The sequence below is a fragment of the Ahaetulla prasina genome, chromosome 1 (assembly GCF_028640845.1).
Source record: "Ahaetulla prasina isolate Xishuangbanna chromosome 1, ASM2864084v1, whole genome shotgun sequence".
Taxonomy (NCBI): Eukaryota; Metazoa; Chordata; class Lepidosauria; order Squamata; family Colubridae; genus Ahaetulla; species Ahaetulla prasina.
This window is the reverse complement of record NC_080539.1, coordinates 32,299,240-32,317,669: the sequence shown is the minus strand read 5'-3', so window position 1 is coordinate 32,317,669 and position 18,430 is coordinate 32,299,240. Positions and strand designations below refer to the sequence as shown.

Here is an 18,430-nt window from a genome sequence, read left to right as displayed (position 1 = left end):
TTAGAGACCACTTCTAGATTTTGTGCTCAAAACAGGAAAAAATATATATGAAATTTTGATTTTGGATTTTGCTGATTAGATTAGTTTGGTGTTACAGAAATGACTAGTATTTTCTCTGTATGCAAAAGTAAAAAGCTGAGGTTGTAACTGTGTTTTATGTTTTGGAGGTTATTGTTTTATTTTCTGTCCCCTTTACCCAACACTTCTTGTCCCCTTCTTTTTTCCCCCTATTATCTTTATTTTCATTTGTATTTTATATTAAGATGACCCTCATTAAAAGTTACATTATGTAAAGAATGTGACTTGGGCCTTACGGGGCCTGCTATTACTGTATTTGTAGCTCTCAGAACTTTTCCAGAATGGATGATGTCAACATTTTAGGTGCTTTTAAAAATGGGAAATAATTGAGAAAAATGAATGCCCTTACATTATGCACAGAATTGATGGATCCTGGCCCTACCAACTTCACATCTTTGAATGAAAATTGTGGAGGAACCATAGGGGGAGAAGTACTGGTTTTTTTCTTCTGCATTTGATTTTGCCCAAGCACACTCGGTTAGTTGTTATAGAAAATAAAGCACTGTATTGTATATGTTTAGTTTCATTCTCTTGCTTACTCTGTGCTTCTTGGAATGGTCTACCCTGATCTTCAAATGAATGACTGTTGCTGTCATCCCTTCCCATTTATATTTTCCCTTCCTTACTGCTATTACAGACACTAAAAAGTCAAGTAGGAAAGAGAAGTGAGAGAATTATAGGCAAGATGTGGACATATCTGTATACATAGCCTTCTAAAAAGCAATGAAGGTGTTCTCTCCATTTGCTTCACCCTTCTATAACCTGCCTGTATCTGCTGAAAGGATCTAACTCAGGGGTGTCAAACCCGTGTCGTCATGGCATCCTAATGTGATATATCGTGACTTTCCCCTCTTCATTAAACCAGGCATGGGCATGTCCAGCACATAATGCATCTGGCCTGCAGGCTGTGAGTTCGACAGCCCTGATCTAATCCATCATGGTGTATGGAAATTTGTACAAGTTTGTGATTTGCAAAATGCAAATGTATTAAGGTGCAGATATTCTTGGGCCCTCCTCCCTCCCTCCCTCCCTCTGTTATGTTTGTGTGTATGTATATTTGTGATTCTTAAACCCTAATCCAGAGGTCTTCAAACTTTGCAGCTTTAAGACTTGTGGGCTTCAACTCCCAGAATTCTCCAGCCAGCTATGCTTAAAGCTTAAAGCTGCCAAGTTTGAAGACCTCTGAAGGCCTAATCAATGTATCCTGTTTTAGAAAGGAACAAAAAACAACTGCCTGAATCCCAGTTTTAGCACTAGAGGTTCAAACCTCTCCCACACTCCTACCATGAGGAATTAATTTCGCCTTCTCTCTTGTAACCCATGGCATATATTGTTTAAAACATACTGGATTATTAACACCAGTCCTACTACCATCTTCATGATATCATTCTGTTAGGGTCTTAGGTCCCATTGTCCTTGCCTGCAGATTTGCTTGAGTGTCCTGCCTTAACAGGCAATCAAACATTTTCCTTCTTAATTTGTTCCCATGTAAACATGGGACAACATGTTTGAACTGTCTCTACACTGTGACTGTCCCTGTTGATGTTCAAATCTCAGGTGACAAGAAGTTCTTCCAATGATAAGACCAGCCAGCTGTCAACCAGGAAGCAACCCAACTGATGCAGTAGTGAGCTCAGCTACCTTCCCTGATGGAGTCAAATAGGATGAATGTATATATTCATTCACCTCCTAGGTATCATTTTGTGAGACTTTGACAGTGAAAGTGGCACTGACCAAATTTCTATCCCTGGGCCAAGAATTTCAGGGGGAAGTGACGAACAACTACCTCTGAGAAGATGGAGCTGTTTATGAGTGGATTTCTAGCTTTCTGGATCATCCTATCCTTTTGGTTCGTGCTGTTGTCAGGTAAGGGACAACTATGTTTTCCCCTCCACCACCTCAATTGTAAAATTATCTACCTCCCTCTTTAAACTGTCTTATTATGCAAATTAGTGTAGGGAGTGATTAATGGGATGTTGCAAAGGAGTGCATAAACTAAAGAAGTTTGAGATGTCCCAAATGTCAAATCAGTTAAAGAGATTTATTTTTTTATTACTCAATGGGTATCTTCTGGACCATCTATAAGGTTTCAGGAATTGGGGGAATGATTTTATACTGGTTTTACTGTTACCTAAGTAGGTAATACCAGTCAGTAGAGATAGGGGGATGAGTGGTCAAGGTTATAGGCCCTTACAGATGGAGTGCTGCAATATCCATCCTCTCAACTGTGCCATTTAGCATTAGTTAAAAATTGCTGGAGGAAATCATCCATTGGTTGGGGGGAGAGGTATCATTTATTTATTGGTTGTATTTCTCTATTCGGAGTCAAAGAGGAGATGCCGTAGAAGTCATTTCCCAGTGCCTGGAGTTGAATCCTGATGAGACAGTGTGGCAGTTTGTTCAGTGACTTTATAGTGGTTAGGTGCCTCCCCCGGTGACTTTAGAAGAGGTTGTCCTCTATCCAGAAGAGCATGTCTGTAACTTGGGAGGTTCCTGAATTTATGGCTTTGCCTAGATTTGTAGGTAGAAGCTGTGATTATGGGTAAACTGCTTTGGCTGATGGGTCAATTGCAGCTTCTACCTGCTTTTTTTTACATGCTCTTTTTTCCCCCAGTAATTCATTTTTTTTACAGTAATTCATGTCATCAGGATCTCCAGATGGGGTTACTGCAATTCACTTTATCAGAGACTGCCCTTGATGACTGGTTCATCGTGAAGAACCAGAATACGAATTTGCAAATAAATACATAAACCGCATTAAAAGCAAATACCCACTTAAAAAAGAAAGCATGTAGAAGAGCAAGGTTTTACACCTAGGCAGGAAGAACCAAAGGTACAGGTACAGATTAGGGGAAACTTGGCTCAAAAACAGTAACTGTGAGAGGGACCTTGGACTCGTAGTGGACGATCATTTGAACATGAGCCAGCAGTGTACGGCAGCAGCCAAAAAAGCTAATACGATCCTTGGTTGCATAAACCAGAGGCATAAAATTAGTATCACGTGAAATATTAATACCGGTTTATAAAGCTTTATTAAGATCTGGAACACTGTATCCAGTTTTGGTCACCACATTACAAAAAAGATGTCGAGACTTTGGAAAAAGTGCAACGAAGATGATTAAGGGCTAGAAACAAAAACATACAAAGAACAGTTGCAAGAATTGGGTATGGTCAGTCTACTCTAGAGAAAAGAAGGATTAGGGTGACATGATAGCAGTATTCCAGTATTTGAGGGGCTGCCACAAAGAAGAGGTGGGGTCAACTTATTTTCCAAAGCACCTGAAGGCAAGACAAGAAACAACAGATGGAAATTATTGAAGGAGAGAAACAACCTGGAACTAAGGAGAAACTTCCTAACAGTGAGGACAATTAACCAGTGGAACAGCTTGCCTCCAAAAGTTGTGGGTGCTCCGACACTGGAGGCTTTTAAGAAGAGATTGGATAACCCTTTGTCTGAAATGGTATAGGGTTTCCTGCTTGAGCAGAGAGTTGGAATAGAAGACCTCAAAGGTCCCTTCCAACTCTGTTATTCTGTTATTCAGGGTTTTAAAAACCAGGGTGCTTGAAGTGGATATTATGTGCAATATGCAGATTAAGTTTTAAACCAGGATACTGTCTTATATTCTCAATTTATGTAAAGCTGGCAAACTTGGGAAACAAGAACTATTTGAGTTTCTGGAAATACATTTATTGCTGGTAAGGTAACACATCAGAAACTTGAAAGCCTACCAAAGCAATTCTCCTACACAACTTATGCTTAGTATAATTAAGGCAGTTTTGCTAAGTCTTTCCCCCCCATGTTTTACACCTCCCTTGGACTTAAGACTCTCTTTTGCAACAGCCCCGTTTCCTCCCTTAACTTTCTGTCTCCTTTATGTTCCCAAAGATCGTTAGGCATCTATCACATACATATATCGTACTGCGGCTTATTCAAGACCTGAGTGTTAGGTACTACATTGTCCTTGATGTTGTCCAAAAGGTATTTTGACTCAGAATGCAAAGACATTCTGAACCATTAGTTTTTAAGGATGTCAGCAGTATTTATTTATTTATTTATTTATTTATTTGATTTCTATACCGCCCTTCTCCCGAAGGACTTAGGGCGGTTTACAGCCAGAATAAAACAACAGAGACATAAGCAAAAATTAAAACATTTTAAAAAACTGATTCTAAAATTGGCCATAATGATAATATCATTATCATAAAAACCCTCATAAAAAACCCCAATTAAAAATTTCGTTAGGCCAGCCCCGCACGGTGGAACAAAAAGGTCTTAAGCTCGCGTTTGAAGGTCCGGAAGTCGGGGAGTTGGCATAACCCCATAGGCAGCTCATTCCAAAGGGCAGGAGCCCCCATAGAGAAGGCCCTCCCCCTGGGGGTCGCCAGTTGGCATTGCTTGACTGACGGCACCCTGAGGAGGCCCTCCCTATGGGAACGCACAGGTTGATGGGAGGCTATTGGTGGCAGTAGGCGGTCCTGTAAGTAACCCGGTCCTATGCCATGGAGCGCTTTAAAGGTGATAACCAACACCTTGAATTGCACCCGGAAGACCACCGGCAGCCAGTGCAGCTTGCGCAGGAGAGGTGTTACATGGGAGCATCATGGTGGTCCCTCTATTACCCGTGCAGCCGCATTCTGGACTAGCTGGAGCCTCCTGGTGCTCTTCAAGGGGAGCCCCATGTAGAGAGCATTGCAGTAGTCCAGGTGGGAAGTGACAAGGGCATGAGTGACCGTGCATAGGGAATCCCGGTCTAGGAAGGGATGCAACTGGCGTATCAGGCGCACCTGATAAAAAGTTCCCCTGGCGATGGCCGTCATATGTTCTTCTAAAGACAGCCGATCATCCAGGAGAATGCCTAAGTTGCGAATTCGCCCCCAACAGTCAGCGATGGAATCAGCTGGCTGTACCGGGATGCCAGCATCCACAGCCACTCAGTCTTGGAACGGTTGTCGTGTCCCACTCCTCCGCTGACGGCTGGGTCAGGGAAATCCGAATCAGGCTTGCCTCTGCAGCTCTGCCCAAAGTCCTAGCAAAGTCCTCAGAGCAGGCAGGAGACCAGTAAGTGACTTCAGCAAGATAAGTTCGACTTTTGCCTGACTCAGAGACTGCCAGAAAGTAGATCCTTTATATAGGCCATGGGGTGTGGCTCCATGACTCAGCACTCATTAAGGCCTGCCCCTCCCTTCCTTCTGTTGCCTCCGCCTCTCCAATCTTCTGATGCGAGGGTCACTCCAATCAGCTGTTGTTGGGAGTAAACCCTCCTCAGGCTCACCTGCTGTGGAGGAGGGGGAGGGGTCTAGCTGCTCCGTTTGCCTGGGCATGGAGTCAGGGCTGGGGCAGGGAGATGCTCCTTCTTCTGCAGTTTGTGTGGGCATGGAGCCAGGACTGGGGCCGGGAGGCATACATTCCTCAGTGTTCGGGAGCAGGTAAGAAGGCCCCGGCTGCTCTGAGGGCGGGCAAGACACAACAACGGTTGAGTTGAAGCCTGTTCTTCCCCATCCAGACCCGCACGGCCTCCAGACACCAGGACATCACTTCGACGGCTTCATTGGGGTGGTTAGGGGTGGAAATGTACAGCTGAGTGTCATCAGCGTACAGATGGCATTGCACCCCAAAACCACGGATGATCTCACCCAGCGGCTTCATATAGATGTTGAACAGGAGAGGCGAGAGAACGGACCCCTGTGGCACTCCACACATGAGATGCCTTGAGGTCGATCTCTGCCCCCCTGCCAACACCGTCTGCAATCAGTCAGAGAGATAGGAGGAGAACCACTGAAAAACAGTGCCCCCCACTCCTAAACCCCCCAGCCATCGCATCAGGATATGCTGAAAGCCGCTGAGAGATCTAATAGGACCAGGACAAAGGAACAACCCCTGTCCCGAGACCTCCAGAGATCATCTACCAATGCGACCAAAGTCGTCTCCGTGCTGTACCCAGGCCTGAAGCCGGACTGGAATGGGTCTAGATAGACAGTTTCATCCAGGTACTGGGGGAGCTGTCGTGCCACCACACTCTCAACAACCTTTGCCACAAAAACAAAGGTTGGAGACAGGATGATAGTTCGCTAGAGCAGCTGGGTCCAGGGAAGGCTTCTTGAGAAGGGGCCTCACCACCGCCTCTTTCAAGGCGGTAGGAAAGATACCCTCCTTCAAAGAAGCATTGATAATTCCCAGGAGCCAGCCTCGTGGCCAGTACCAACCAGGAGGGACACGGGTCCAATAAACATGTGTGAGTCCAAATGAAAGAACTCCTTCAGCACAGTGGAGGAGATAAACAAAGAACCAGAAAATCTTGGATGGAATATGTCTCATTAGTTAAAAAGGTTCCTATTTCTACTGGCAACTTCTCCAGTTGTAATTTGGTCCAAAACTTTGCTCTTGAGTGCACTTCCACCTCAGAATTGGCCTCTGCAATTGTATCTTATTTTATCTAGAATTACCTAAAGATTTGTTATGGAAAGACTTGATGCAGAAAAATGGTCCCCATGCCTGCTTACCTTTCCAGGTTTCGTAGCAAGATGCATTTGTGTGACATACAAGATTTCAAGCTTAGAAAGCATAAATTCTAGTCCCACCTTAGACACAAAGCCAAAGTCACTGGCCCAAAGCCAGCTGGTGACCTTGGGCCAGTGACTCTCTTTCAACTCTGCAAAGCATACAATGGCAATGGCCACTTCTGAAAATATTGCCAAGAGGAGTACATGGATTAATCCAGGGAGTCACCAGATTCAAAAAGTAGATAAAGGCACATGCACACGTACCATAATGACTCCGGTTAATGTAGAATATTAAAAACAGATGAAAATAATATAAACTGGAAAAGGACACCAGATCAACTGTCCATCCTAATCTTTCTTTGGGTGTTCATTTGTCTTCAATAGAAGACAATATTTGTAAGAGTTGAACGGTGGAGTCTTGATACTCCTTGAGCCTGGTTGTTTTCTTGCAGACATTCCATTACCCAATTAGGTGTCATCTCTAGCACTGATGATGTTACCTAGATGGGTAATAAAACATCTGCAAGAAAATAACCAAGCTCAGGAGGCACCAAGAACCTCACAGCAAAAATCAAGTTAGAAAAGGCTTCTTTTACAAGCTACTCCCACAATTCCCATCTCCTCTAGCCATTTGAGAGATGCAATCTTAAAATCTCTTAAGGAGTCTTAGAAGAGGCAGCATAGTTGTAAAGGGCTGTGAAGATTTCAATTTAATCTTTCCTCTGAAACAGTTCTGTTTCTCACATGGCCAACCCTATATCACTGACACTCCTTGTAGGATCTTGGCCATCAGATCTGGTCAAGCCTAGCTGTTTTCTTACCACTGGCATCTCACTCCAATCCTGGGCAAACTATGTTTCCTTGCCTCCATCTGCTCCTGTTGTATAATTACTATTACTAATGGTAAAAGCTAATTACTATTAAAAATCATAAAGGAGTGTTACGATGATCCAAGCTACAACTGCCATCTTGACTTTTAAGACTGCCCTGCAGATATTACTAGATTCAAAGCTAGGATTTATAATGAATACATCTAAGCTTCCATATTTTCTGTTGTTAATTTATGGCAACATGAAGCTAATATCTTTTCCTTAAGCTTTGTTTGTCTTCTTGAGCTGGTACATTTCCTTTTTATGCATGCCAACTTCTGCTCAAGAGCTTTGCATTTTTGAGTTTTTCTACATATAAATTGCATTTGTGCATAATGCAATACAATATAGGTGCAAGTTCCAGTAATGCTTATCACTAACTTGTTTTGATAGTTTGTTCTCCCTCTCCCTCCTCCCTCCCTCCCTCTCTCTCTCTCTCTCATCCATCATTTGTTTCCTATGTTTTAATCTGGATGCCTGCACTGAGCAGAGTGAAGCCTTCTTCCAGCTTTACGATTCTAGTGATTGATTGTTTGATTTAACAAATTTATAAAGCTGTCATTTACCCACACAACTCTATACTACCTTACCTAATAATGGCTGCAAAAATTACCACAGTCTCATGCGAGTTCACACCAATATATAAGAGCTTATGGAGTTTGCTGTCTTTGCATAGACCTTGACATGAGGAACTCTTGCACAATATAGCAGTCTTTCAAGATCTGGGGGTGGGGGGGATTTTTTATTTATTTATTTAAGTCACCTAGGTCATTATGCAAAATCATATAAAGATGCTGAAGGCTCAATAAACTTGCTGATTTCGGCTTTACAGGGTTGTCAGAATGATTAATATAAGAAATGTGGAAGGATTGTTCATCTTAAATATTTTAAAAAAATAACATCTGGTCATGTCTGAATATTGATCTCAATATTTAATTTCATTGTTCAAACTGATTTAGAAGTTGACTTTGCGATACTTACTTTGCAATATTTGAGAATGATATGCAAGTCTTTAAAGTTTGGCTAGACTGATCCTAACAGGTTTGCATGTTCCTGTTTGTAGAATCTGCATCTCTCCAAGGCCGGACACAGACTCAGGCAGAAGAACGGCTCTTCAGATATCTTTTCCATGCTTACAACCGGTGGTCCAGGCCAGTCCCCAATACTTCTGATGTTGTGATTGTCAGGTTTGGACTGTCTATAGCTCAGCTAATTGATGTGGTATGTATACAAACTGGCACTTTCTGTAGCACTTTCAGCAAAAATATTTGCAGCTGGAGAAGACACTTATTAATTGTATTGTCAATATACTATGAAAATAAGAGAAAGGATTCAGATTGGATCCTTCTTTTGGAATTGGCTTTGCGGTTTCAAAATGAAATGTGTTTGGGGATTTTTTTTTTCTAGAAAATGATTTGCATTATATGTATCATGGAAGACATGAAACAGGCAGGGATATATGTTTCCTTAGATGTTTTGAAAAACATGATAGCAATGGCACTTAGATTTATATACCTCACCATAGTGCTTTACAATATTCTGAGTGGTTTATAATGTCAGCATATTACCTGCAATAATCAGGGCCCTCATTTTACTGACCTTGGAAGGATGGAAGACTGAATCAATCTTGCATTGGTCAGGATCAAACTCCTGGCTGTGGGCAGAATCAGCCTGCAATACTGCATTCTAACCACTGCGCCACCACAGCTCTTTAACAACCAGTTATAACACTCATTCTCAGAGGTCAGAGAGAAGGTATCTGGGCTCTTCACTCTGATGAAAAAAGGGGATTGCTATCCTTAGAGTTTCTGGAGGCTGAGTTCATACAACCTGCTTAAATCTAGACAAACAGCAATTATATTGCAGAACTAGCTGGACGCCCATGCTTCGCTATGAAACTATGTGCTTGGGCTTGATAAATTGACACTTAAGTCTAAAACTTAATGTAGAATGTGTAACTCTGTAGCATCAGAGTGTGTTAATATAAGGCAATTGGCAGTTGGAACAGAGAGGGAGGGGGAGTAGAATGTCCCAGCCCGCAGGCCAGATGAGTCACGCGCTGGCCATGCCCATTCCCGGTTTAGCGAAGGGGTAGCATCAGAGCGTGTTAATATAAGGCAACTGGAAGTTGGAACAGAGTTCCTTTCAGGTGGGGAGGGGGAGTTGAACATCTAACTTCTTAGCATCAGAGCATGTGAATATACTACTGTATATGAAATACTAATGATCTGATGGTCATTTTGAAAAATCCTTTCTTAGTGAGCACCTAGAAGCCAAGAGGAACATTCATGCCAAATTTCAAATTTGTAGGCTTTACCGTGTTGGAGATTTTGTGATGAGTGAGTGGTATTTGGCTTTTATATATTTAGATTCATGGAATATGCTATGCCCCCAAAAATGACTCACCTTATATTTAGCTCAATGGCTGGGTTCACACAACCTGCTAAGGCAACAGCTGAGTTCCTGCTATATGCTGAAACGTCCAATTTTAGCCTTATCTAGCATACTCCCCCCTGGTTTACGTCAAATTTCTGACCTTCGGACTTTTCGCCGCGAACTGAAAACATATTTGTTTGTTCGTGCGGGGCTTTCTTAAATTGTTGAATTTTAAATCTTAAATTTTCTTTCTAGTTTTAATTGGGGTTTTTAGATTCATAATTCTTAATTTTTCGGCCATACTGTATAATAAGTTTTTTAATTGTATTTTAACTGTATATTGTTCTTTTTTATCCTGGCTGTACACCGCCCTGAGTCCTTCGGGAGAAGGGCGGTTTATAAATCCAATAAATAATAATAATAATAATAAAATACTGAACAAGCCAGCCATACAAGTACAGAATTTGCTCTACTTTCTAGAGTTAAATGCAGTGACAAGATTTAATGTGTGTGTCTTTCCATTCAATCCAAATACCTCTACTTTTTTCTTTGTCTACGAAGGATGAAAAGAATCAAATGATGACCACAAATGTTTGGCTGAAACAGGTAAGCAGATTGAAGCTGGGAGACTCCAAAGATTGATTATTCAAATACAACAACATTACAGTATATGGATCCTGTACCATGTAAAGCGGGTAGTGTCCTCCATTGTTTTTTCACTTCTAATAGAGAATCCTAAGCCGGTGAAATGTTCCCGGTTCGGATCAGATCGGCTGATCCGGTAGCAATGGTGGTGGGTGGTCCGTAGAACCGGTAGCAAAAATCCTGGCAGCAAAAACCCCAAAATTTGGCCAAATAGGTTGCAAAAAAAAATGCTTTTAAAAGTAAAAAAAAAGATTGTGCGCCACAGCTGATCACCCCCCCCACACACACACGCTGTTCTACTTACCCCAGGCCTCCTTTTGGTGTGCACTGTGTGCATGCACACACCTTTCAGCGAATCGGTAGTAAACTGGTTCAGATTTCACCACTGATCCAGAGGCCATTATAGCAAACCTTGAGTTGTTTTTCCATGACAATGTCTGAGATGTGTTCATACCATCAAGTTCAGTAAAAAGCTAACAGCTGTTTTCCCATGATATGGTCTTGGTTACTATTAACCATAATTAGATTTTTCTGGGTTAGCGTGTCCTATAAATCTAGCTGCTTTGCGGGAAAAAAAATATTTCTGACTTTGGATGGATATCATTACCCCTTACAGTTCTGGTTTAAAATTTGAGGGTCCTCTTGGAGTTGCTGGCTCCTGATGGAAGAGCACGTGGCAGCTGTGGTCAGGGGAGCCTTTTCACAAATCCATCTTGTGCACCAACTGGACCAATTGCTGGACCAAGAGGCCTTGCTCATAATCACCCATGGCTTAGTCATTTGGATTACTGCAATGTGCTCTCTATGGGGCTGCCCTTGGAGACCATCCAAAAACTGGAATTGGTCCAGAATGCAGCAACATGCACAATTTGGATTTCCTGAAGCTCACCCAAGTAGCACCACTACTGCACAAGCTGCACTGGTTTCCAATTGTTTTCTGGTGCAATTCAAAGTTTTGGTTACACTTCAAAGATCCACATGGCACAGGGCCAGGTTATTTGCAGGACTGCCTCTCTTGAGGGTATCTACCTGTATTACTAGATTAGATAAGATAAGATGGGTGTGCTCCAGGTCCCCATTCTTTCTTATGGCCCTCCAGTGGGACCAGTGAGATGTGCCACACCAGCCCTTTTGAACAGGTCTTACCTGAGATTAGAGCAGTGATGAAATTCAATTTTTTTTACTACCAGTTCTGTCAGCATGGCTTGGTGGGCATGGCTTGATGGGCATGTCAGTGAAAGGATACTGCAAAATCTCCATTCCCACCCCACTCCGGGGAAAGAATACTGCACCTATTCCCTCCCCACTCCAGGGCCAACCAAAGGTGGTATTTGCTGGTTCTCTGAACTACTCAAAATTTCCGCTACCGGTTCTCCAGAACCTGCTGGATTTCACCCATGGATTAGAGGCATTCCTACTCTTTTAACCTTCTGGAAGGCTGTGAAGGCCTGATTCTTGCCCAAGTATTGATCTAGGACCGTGGTTGAGCTATGAGGATGCTTGATCTAGTGCATGGGAAGAACAATATCTTTCTTTTTAATTACAATTAAAAATTGTAATTAACAATTCATTTTATGAATTGTTGTGAGCCGCTTAGAGTCATTGTATGAGATGGGTGGCCATATAAGTCTGGTAAATAAACAAATAAACAAATAAATAATCTTTGTTGTGCCCTTGTAAATAATCACATCATCCTGTTAGAAAGAAATGAACAAAGACTTCTTCCTTACCATCAGGAATGGAATGACTACAAGCTTCAGTGGAATCCAACAGATTTTGACAACGTTACTTCTATTCGAGTACCTTCTGAGATGATTTGGATCCCGGATATTGTGCTGTATAACAAGTAGGTGATGGGATTGTACGTCTGGCTGAATTGGGACAGTGAGAAATACAAATGTAAAGAAATCTCGACATTGCACTAAAAAAAAAATCTCCCTTAAAACCTAACATAGAAAGGACTAATGCAAAAGAACACACAAATGTCATGAAATAAAGGGGCTGAATGAAACCTAGTCCAGAATCATAATACACTCTGGGAAATGGAGGTAAGGTTGTTATATATTTTTTACCTATGGGAACAAATTTGGAGACAACTTATCTCTGTTAATGGTAACTCTGAGATCCTGCCTGTTCTATATCCAAATGGATGCTCCTTGAAACTGAATGTTCCCACTGAGCACATTGGACCAACATCTACAAAATGTAATGGCTGCATTAACATCAGATGCTAAATTTGGTTCTCTTGACCTTCGCTAAAATTTCTTTTGGGGCTTAATGTACGATGTGAATCACGGTCATTTTGTGACTTTGTAATCATACATATATATAAAACATAACCCAGAGAATTAATTAATTCTGTAATTAGATTATAAATATTATAAGAACATTGCCTGAATAGATTTTTGGAGTGGTTGCCAACTGCTCTGAGACTAACCTGCTGCAGAGTAAAGTGATATCAAGGGGAGACAGAGAATTTCAAGGAACAGGTTAGACCTCTTTTTCTTCTAACTTAATTTCAAAAGTTGGCTCCCAGAGAGCTCCGAACTTCATTTGGAATTGGTTGGTTTTGAGGGACTTTCCCCTTGTCACATGAATGAAGATCAATAGCAAATCTGAATTTCAGGGAAGAGAGAGACTTTTCCATTTCCATGAGCATCCATAAGGAGAAGCAAAAAATCAAGATGGCGGTCATGACATGTGATCAAAACCCTATTACTGTTTAATGTAGGGATGTTCAACCTTGGAAACTTTAAGACTTATGGACTTCAACTTCCAGAATTCCCCTGGGGAATGTGATGTGTTGCACAATGCACATAAAACGGAGTGGAATTTCCATCACAGGATCATGACTGCTGTCTTCTCCTTCTCCTTCTCCTCCTTCTCATTTTTCCCACATGTGGCTTTTTGCACCTCAACTTTTAGGGATAAAGAGAAGATTGTTTTTGTGGAAAGCATAGCTTTCCGGTACATGTCCTTGGCACTCATCTATCTTCTTGTGTACAATTTGAGAGGATGTTAGAAATGCAAATGATATACAGGCGCATTGGCAGCATCCTATGTAGAAAAATAACTACACAGACGTTCATTTTCTTAAACTGAAGTTAAGCCAACTTTTCCTGTCAGACTGTGGGAGTTAAGAGGCAGAGTTTATCAGGGCAGAGATATCCTAACTATATGTGTAACCACACACACATGCTCAAACATAAATGTACATGTTTAGTAATTTGAGGTTAGTGGATCAAGAAACAGCACAAGAAATACTAGAACTCTCTTTTATTGATATAGATTATAATAACAGAATTTTGAAAGCTTGTCAGGCTTCCTTTCCCTCTCTCCTACATCAAAAAGAGACTATGCAATTTTAAGTTTCTTTTTCATTTTTTTTTGTTTCCCTGGGCTAAACTTACTTCTCATTCCTGGTTGGTTATCAACGTACCTTCTCTAAGATCATCTCTGTTTTTCTCTACATTGTCTGTGTGTGAGACAGCGTGATGGTGTCATATTTACTGCTAATTTTTACTGTAAATTTATTTGTTAATTTTGATGTGAGTGGATCATGTCCAAGTAAGCCACTGAAAGGTGAGCAAAAAACAAAAAAGACAGAACATACACACCCATCCACCATTTTGTTATGACAAGCTCTATATCTTTCAGTCATAAGATAGATCTTCATTTTGTACAATCTTATGAATACTTTTTTTTTAAAAAAGGTTTTTTAATTTTTTAAAATTTTTCTGATACACATATTATAAATGTACATTTTCTTATTCATAGATAATCATACATATTTTCTCTAAAGAAAGCACACAAATAAAACTTTTTAATTACCTTTGGAGTTGCTCTTCTACCCTTTCTTTCCCTTCGTTTTACAACAAACCTTCTTCTTCTTTTCTTGTTCCTCCCTCCTTCTTCTTTCTTGTTCCTCCCTCCTTCTCCTCCTTCTCCTCCTTCTCCTTTCCTACCTTCTTCCTCCTCCTTCTCCTTCCTTCCATCCTCTCTCTCCTTCACCTCCTCTATCTTACCTTCTATTCCTCTCTTCTTTCTTGTTCCTCCTCCTCTCCTTCTCTTATCCCCTAACTAATCTTCCTCTCCTTCTCCTTCCTTCCATCCCTCTCTCTCCTTCACCTCCTCTATTTTACCTTCTATTCCTCTCTTCTTTCTTTCTTCCTTATTGTATATTATTTCCCTTGTTTGGTATCCGAGCAATTCCAATCTTCTGATAATATATACTTTCTTTTTAATTTCTTTTCTATTTTACCCAACCCATCATTTCGTGGTTGTACATTTATATCTATAACCTTCTCTTCTTCATCCCCCCTCCCCCTTTTCCATCTTTTTGGCGATATCTGGGTTTCTATTTCTTAATTACTATTTTTCTCATTTCTTTGCCATTTATTAACATTGTTTATCTATTTATTGACTTTTATTTCTGTCTCTTTTCTAACCATACATAAAATCTTTCCCATGTCTTGAAATACACTGATTCCTCTTTATATTTTATTCTTAAAGTTAATCTATTCATTTCCGCACAATCTAAGATCTTTTTTATTACTTCACCTTCTGATGGGATTCTCTCTAACTTCCAGTTTTGTGCAAATACAAGTCTTGCTGCTGTTATTACATGGATAATTAAATACATTTCTTCTTTGCTATATCTTTCTGGCAAAATACCCAATAAGAAAATTTCTGGCTTTAATTCTATGGATTTGTGTAGCATTTCCTTTAACGATGTCTGTATTCTAAACCAATATTTTTTTGCTTCTCTACATGTCCACCACATATGATAATATGACCCGGCAAATTCGAGCATTTCCAACATTTAGCTGATTTATCTTTAAACATTTTTGCTAGTCTTTCTGGTGGCATGTGCCATCTATAAAACATTTTATATAGGTTTTCCTTAGATGCTGTTGCCATTGTCAATTTATAATTCTTATGAATATTTACATCTCCATCCTGAAACAAATGAAAACAAATGAATAAATAAATAAAAACAAATGTTAGCTACTAAGAGGAAGAAGACTTTCAACCATGAATAATTCCAAAAACATCAACCATCCTTGCATTCTTAATAGAATAGCAATGCATCTCAAATATCAACATATCTATAAGCTATACCCATCCTGCAGTCATGCAGAGTCATGCAGGTACTATCATTTCAGTAATATACATATATCTCCACCAGCTATACACCTCAATAAATGATATAATAAATGATAAGATTCACGGTGGCACAGTGGTTAGAATGCAGTACAGTGGACTACTTCTGCTGAGTGCCGGCTGCCTGCAATTTGGCAGTTTGAATCTCACAGGCTCAAGGTTGACTTAGCCTTTCATCCTTCTGAGGTGGGTAAAATGGGGACTCAGATTGTTGGGGGCAAGAGACTGATTCTGTAACCCACTTAGAGAGGCTGTAAAGCAAAGTCTAAGTGCTATTGTTATTGCTATATTAGAGAGAGTGATGGAATGATACAAAACAGTAAGTTCTAAGAGAAATGAAATGCAGAAGATGCAGAGAGTAATAATTGTCATTCAAAAAACTAACAGTCATTCTACTTGTACAATATCATAAGAACAATCATTTGTTTATTCCAAGTAAAAAGATGCTCAATCTTAATACATTCCAGCTCAGTAGTTTTCCAATATGTAGTGCAATTTGCTATTAGTAACTCATGAGACTTAGGATACCATTAGGCAGGGCATTTGTTTCATCCTCATGGTTTTTTTTTTTTAATCCAGTGAAATATTTTGTCAAAATGTAAGACATTTTGGGTGAGGCGTGCTACCTTTATATCTCAGTTGTTTCCTTCTTGTCCCGCTTACCAGAAGTCCCTGTCTTCTGGTGGAAATAGGCTGTTAAGTTAGATGAATCTGGGTTTGCTCCAACAAACCATACTTTATCCAGATATGATCTCTCCTGATTCATAGATGGCCTTGAGCAAAATTTGTGGCCTCTGCAGTTCCAAACTTGTACTGCGTTTTGGGTTTGTTCTTGAAAACATGGCAGATTTGGATCTTAAGGGATACAATCAAAATCAAGGGAGGTACTAATACCACTCTATAAAGCCTTAGTAAGACCACACCTAGATTACAACATCCAGTTTTGGTTACCACACTATAAAAAAGATGTTGAGACTCTAAAAAAAGTGCAGAGAAGAGCAACCAGGATGATTAGGGGACTGGAGACTAAAACATATGAAGAACAGTTACAGGAACTGGGCATGGCTAGTCTAGTGAAGAGAAGGACCAGGGGAGACATGATAGTAGTGTTCCAATATTTGAGGGGCTGCCACAGAGAGGGAGGAGTCAAGCTATTTTCCAAGGCACCTGAAGGCCAGACAAGGAATAATGGATGGTAACTGACCAAGGAGAGATTCAACCTAGAAATAAGGAGAAAATTTCCGACAGTGAGAACAATCAACCAATGGAACAGCTTGCCTTTGGAAGTTGTGGGTGCTTCATCACGGGAGGCTTTCAAGAAGAGATTGGACTTTCATTTGTCAGAAATGGTGTAGTGGCTCCCGCTTGGGCGGGGGGTTGGACTAGATGACCTTCAAGGTCCCTTCCAACTCTGTTAATCTGTAATCTGTACTTTCTGGAATCACACTGCACAAACAATATGATGATGCTTTCCACTTTTAACTGCTGCTGAAATGTTGTACTCCCTTCAGTAGCGACGCAAACTTAAAGGACGATGCCCAGCCTGTTCTCCTCCAAGGAATGCTGGCAAATATCTTTTCTTTCTGTCTGTGTGCAAATCTTAGTTTAATCCATGAGGAATGGCTTTCTTCAATTGGCTGATATTATGCTGCCATCAAATGGCCCTCATGAATAATAACAGTTCTGCCTTCAGTGCTAGTCTGTTTGTCTCATGTCTTTGACATTTTCTTAGTTGTGGGCAGGAAGAGGAGTGAAGAGGGAAAAATTTGATGGGAAGGACGATAGACAGGATTGCCCAGGATATACATACATACATACATATACATATACCAGATTTGGTATATTTAGCAGCAATCATAATAAGGGGCCTGGAGACTAAATCGTAGGCTGAATGGTTAAGGGAATTAGGTATGTCTAGCATATTGATGAGAAGGATTAGGTGTGACCTGATAGCTGTCTTGTAGTATTTGAGGAGCTGTCACAGAGAAGACGGAGTTAACTTATTGTCCAAAGCACCTGAGGGGCAGGACAAGAAATAATAGGTGGAAGGTCATTAAAGAGAGATCCTACCTAGAACTAAGGAGAAATTTCCTGACAGTGAGAACAATTAATCAGTGGACTGGAAGTTGTGAGTGCTCCATCACTGGAGGCTCTTAAGAAGAGACCGGACAGCCACTTGTCTGGAATGATATAGGGTCTCCTCTTTGATCAGGGAGTTGGATTAGAAGACCGCCAAGGTCCCTTCCAATGCTGTTATTCTGTTTATAATCTATTGATTTGGGAGGCAGTGTTACATTTAACTCTTTTCCACATGCTGCTGCTGCTGCTATCATCTAGCCAATCCAGCAGTCATCACCAGAAATGATGACGGGAATAGCAGACTATGAATTCTTAAAATTATGGAAATTGTAAAGTACTTATGTTTGAATTAAAGTAATATTGAGTTGTGAAATGTGCAAACCCATATGCTTTCTTAGCAAATAGCCACATCAACTCTCATCTGTCGATGCGTATACATCAATATATTCACTTGCGCAAAAGCATCACGTAAATATGCATTGCGGTGGCTGTGAGGCTGGAATCAGTTATATTTTCAATTCCCCTTTGAAGGTCGAACAGTTTATTGAGATAATTTGACATTTTTAGCTTTCTTAAATGCTTTCAGTAGCTCTTTTGTTTGAAAGCTGACAATTATTCTGCTGATTCCCAAAACAAGCACTGTGTAGACACCCCAGTCTCTTCGAGATGGGTTTCCCACTGGTATCTGTGGTGGAGGACAGCCTCTGGATGAGGAAGGT

The 18,430-nt window shown here is 40.7% G+C and overlaps 1 protein-coding gene across 2 annotated transcripts in view; it reads left to right on the top strand.

Annotated features, from left to right (window-relative positions):
* CHRNA2 (cholinergic receptor nicotinic alpha 2 subunit) overlaps window positions 1-18,430 on the top strand; it is a 39,373-nt gene that overhangs the window by 8,897 nt on the left and 12,046 nt on the right. Inside the window, exons 1-5 of one of the 2 annotated variants that reach the window (XM_058162185.1) lie at window positions 438-555; window positions 1,836-1,944; window positions 8,512-8,669; window positions 10,386-10,430; window positions 12,206-12,315. In XM_058162185.1, coding sequence (XP_058018168.1) covers window positions 1,875-1,944; window positions 8,512-8,669; window positions 10,386-10,430; window positions 12,206-12,315 — 383 coding nt within the window. In that variant the 5' untranslated portion in view covers window positions 438-555; window positions 1,836-1,874. Of the gene's footprint in view, window positions 1-437; window positions 556-1,771; window positions 1,945-8,511; window positions 8,670-10,385; window positions 10,431-12,205; window positions 12,316-18,430 lie in introns of those variants that run through there. The other variant, XM_058162184.1, reaches the window with a different exon arrangement.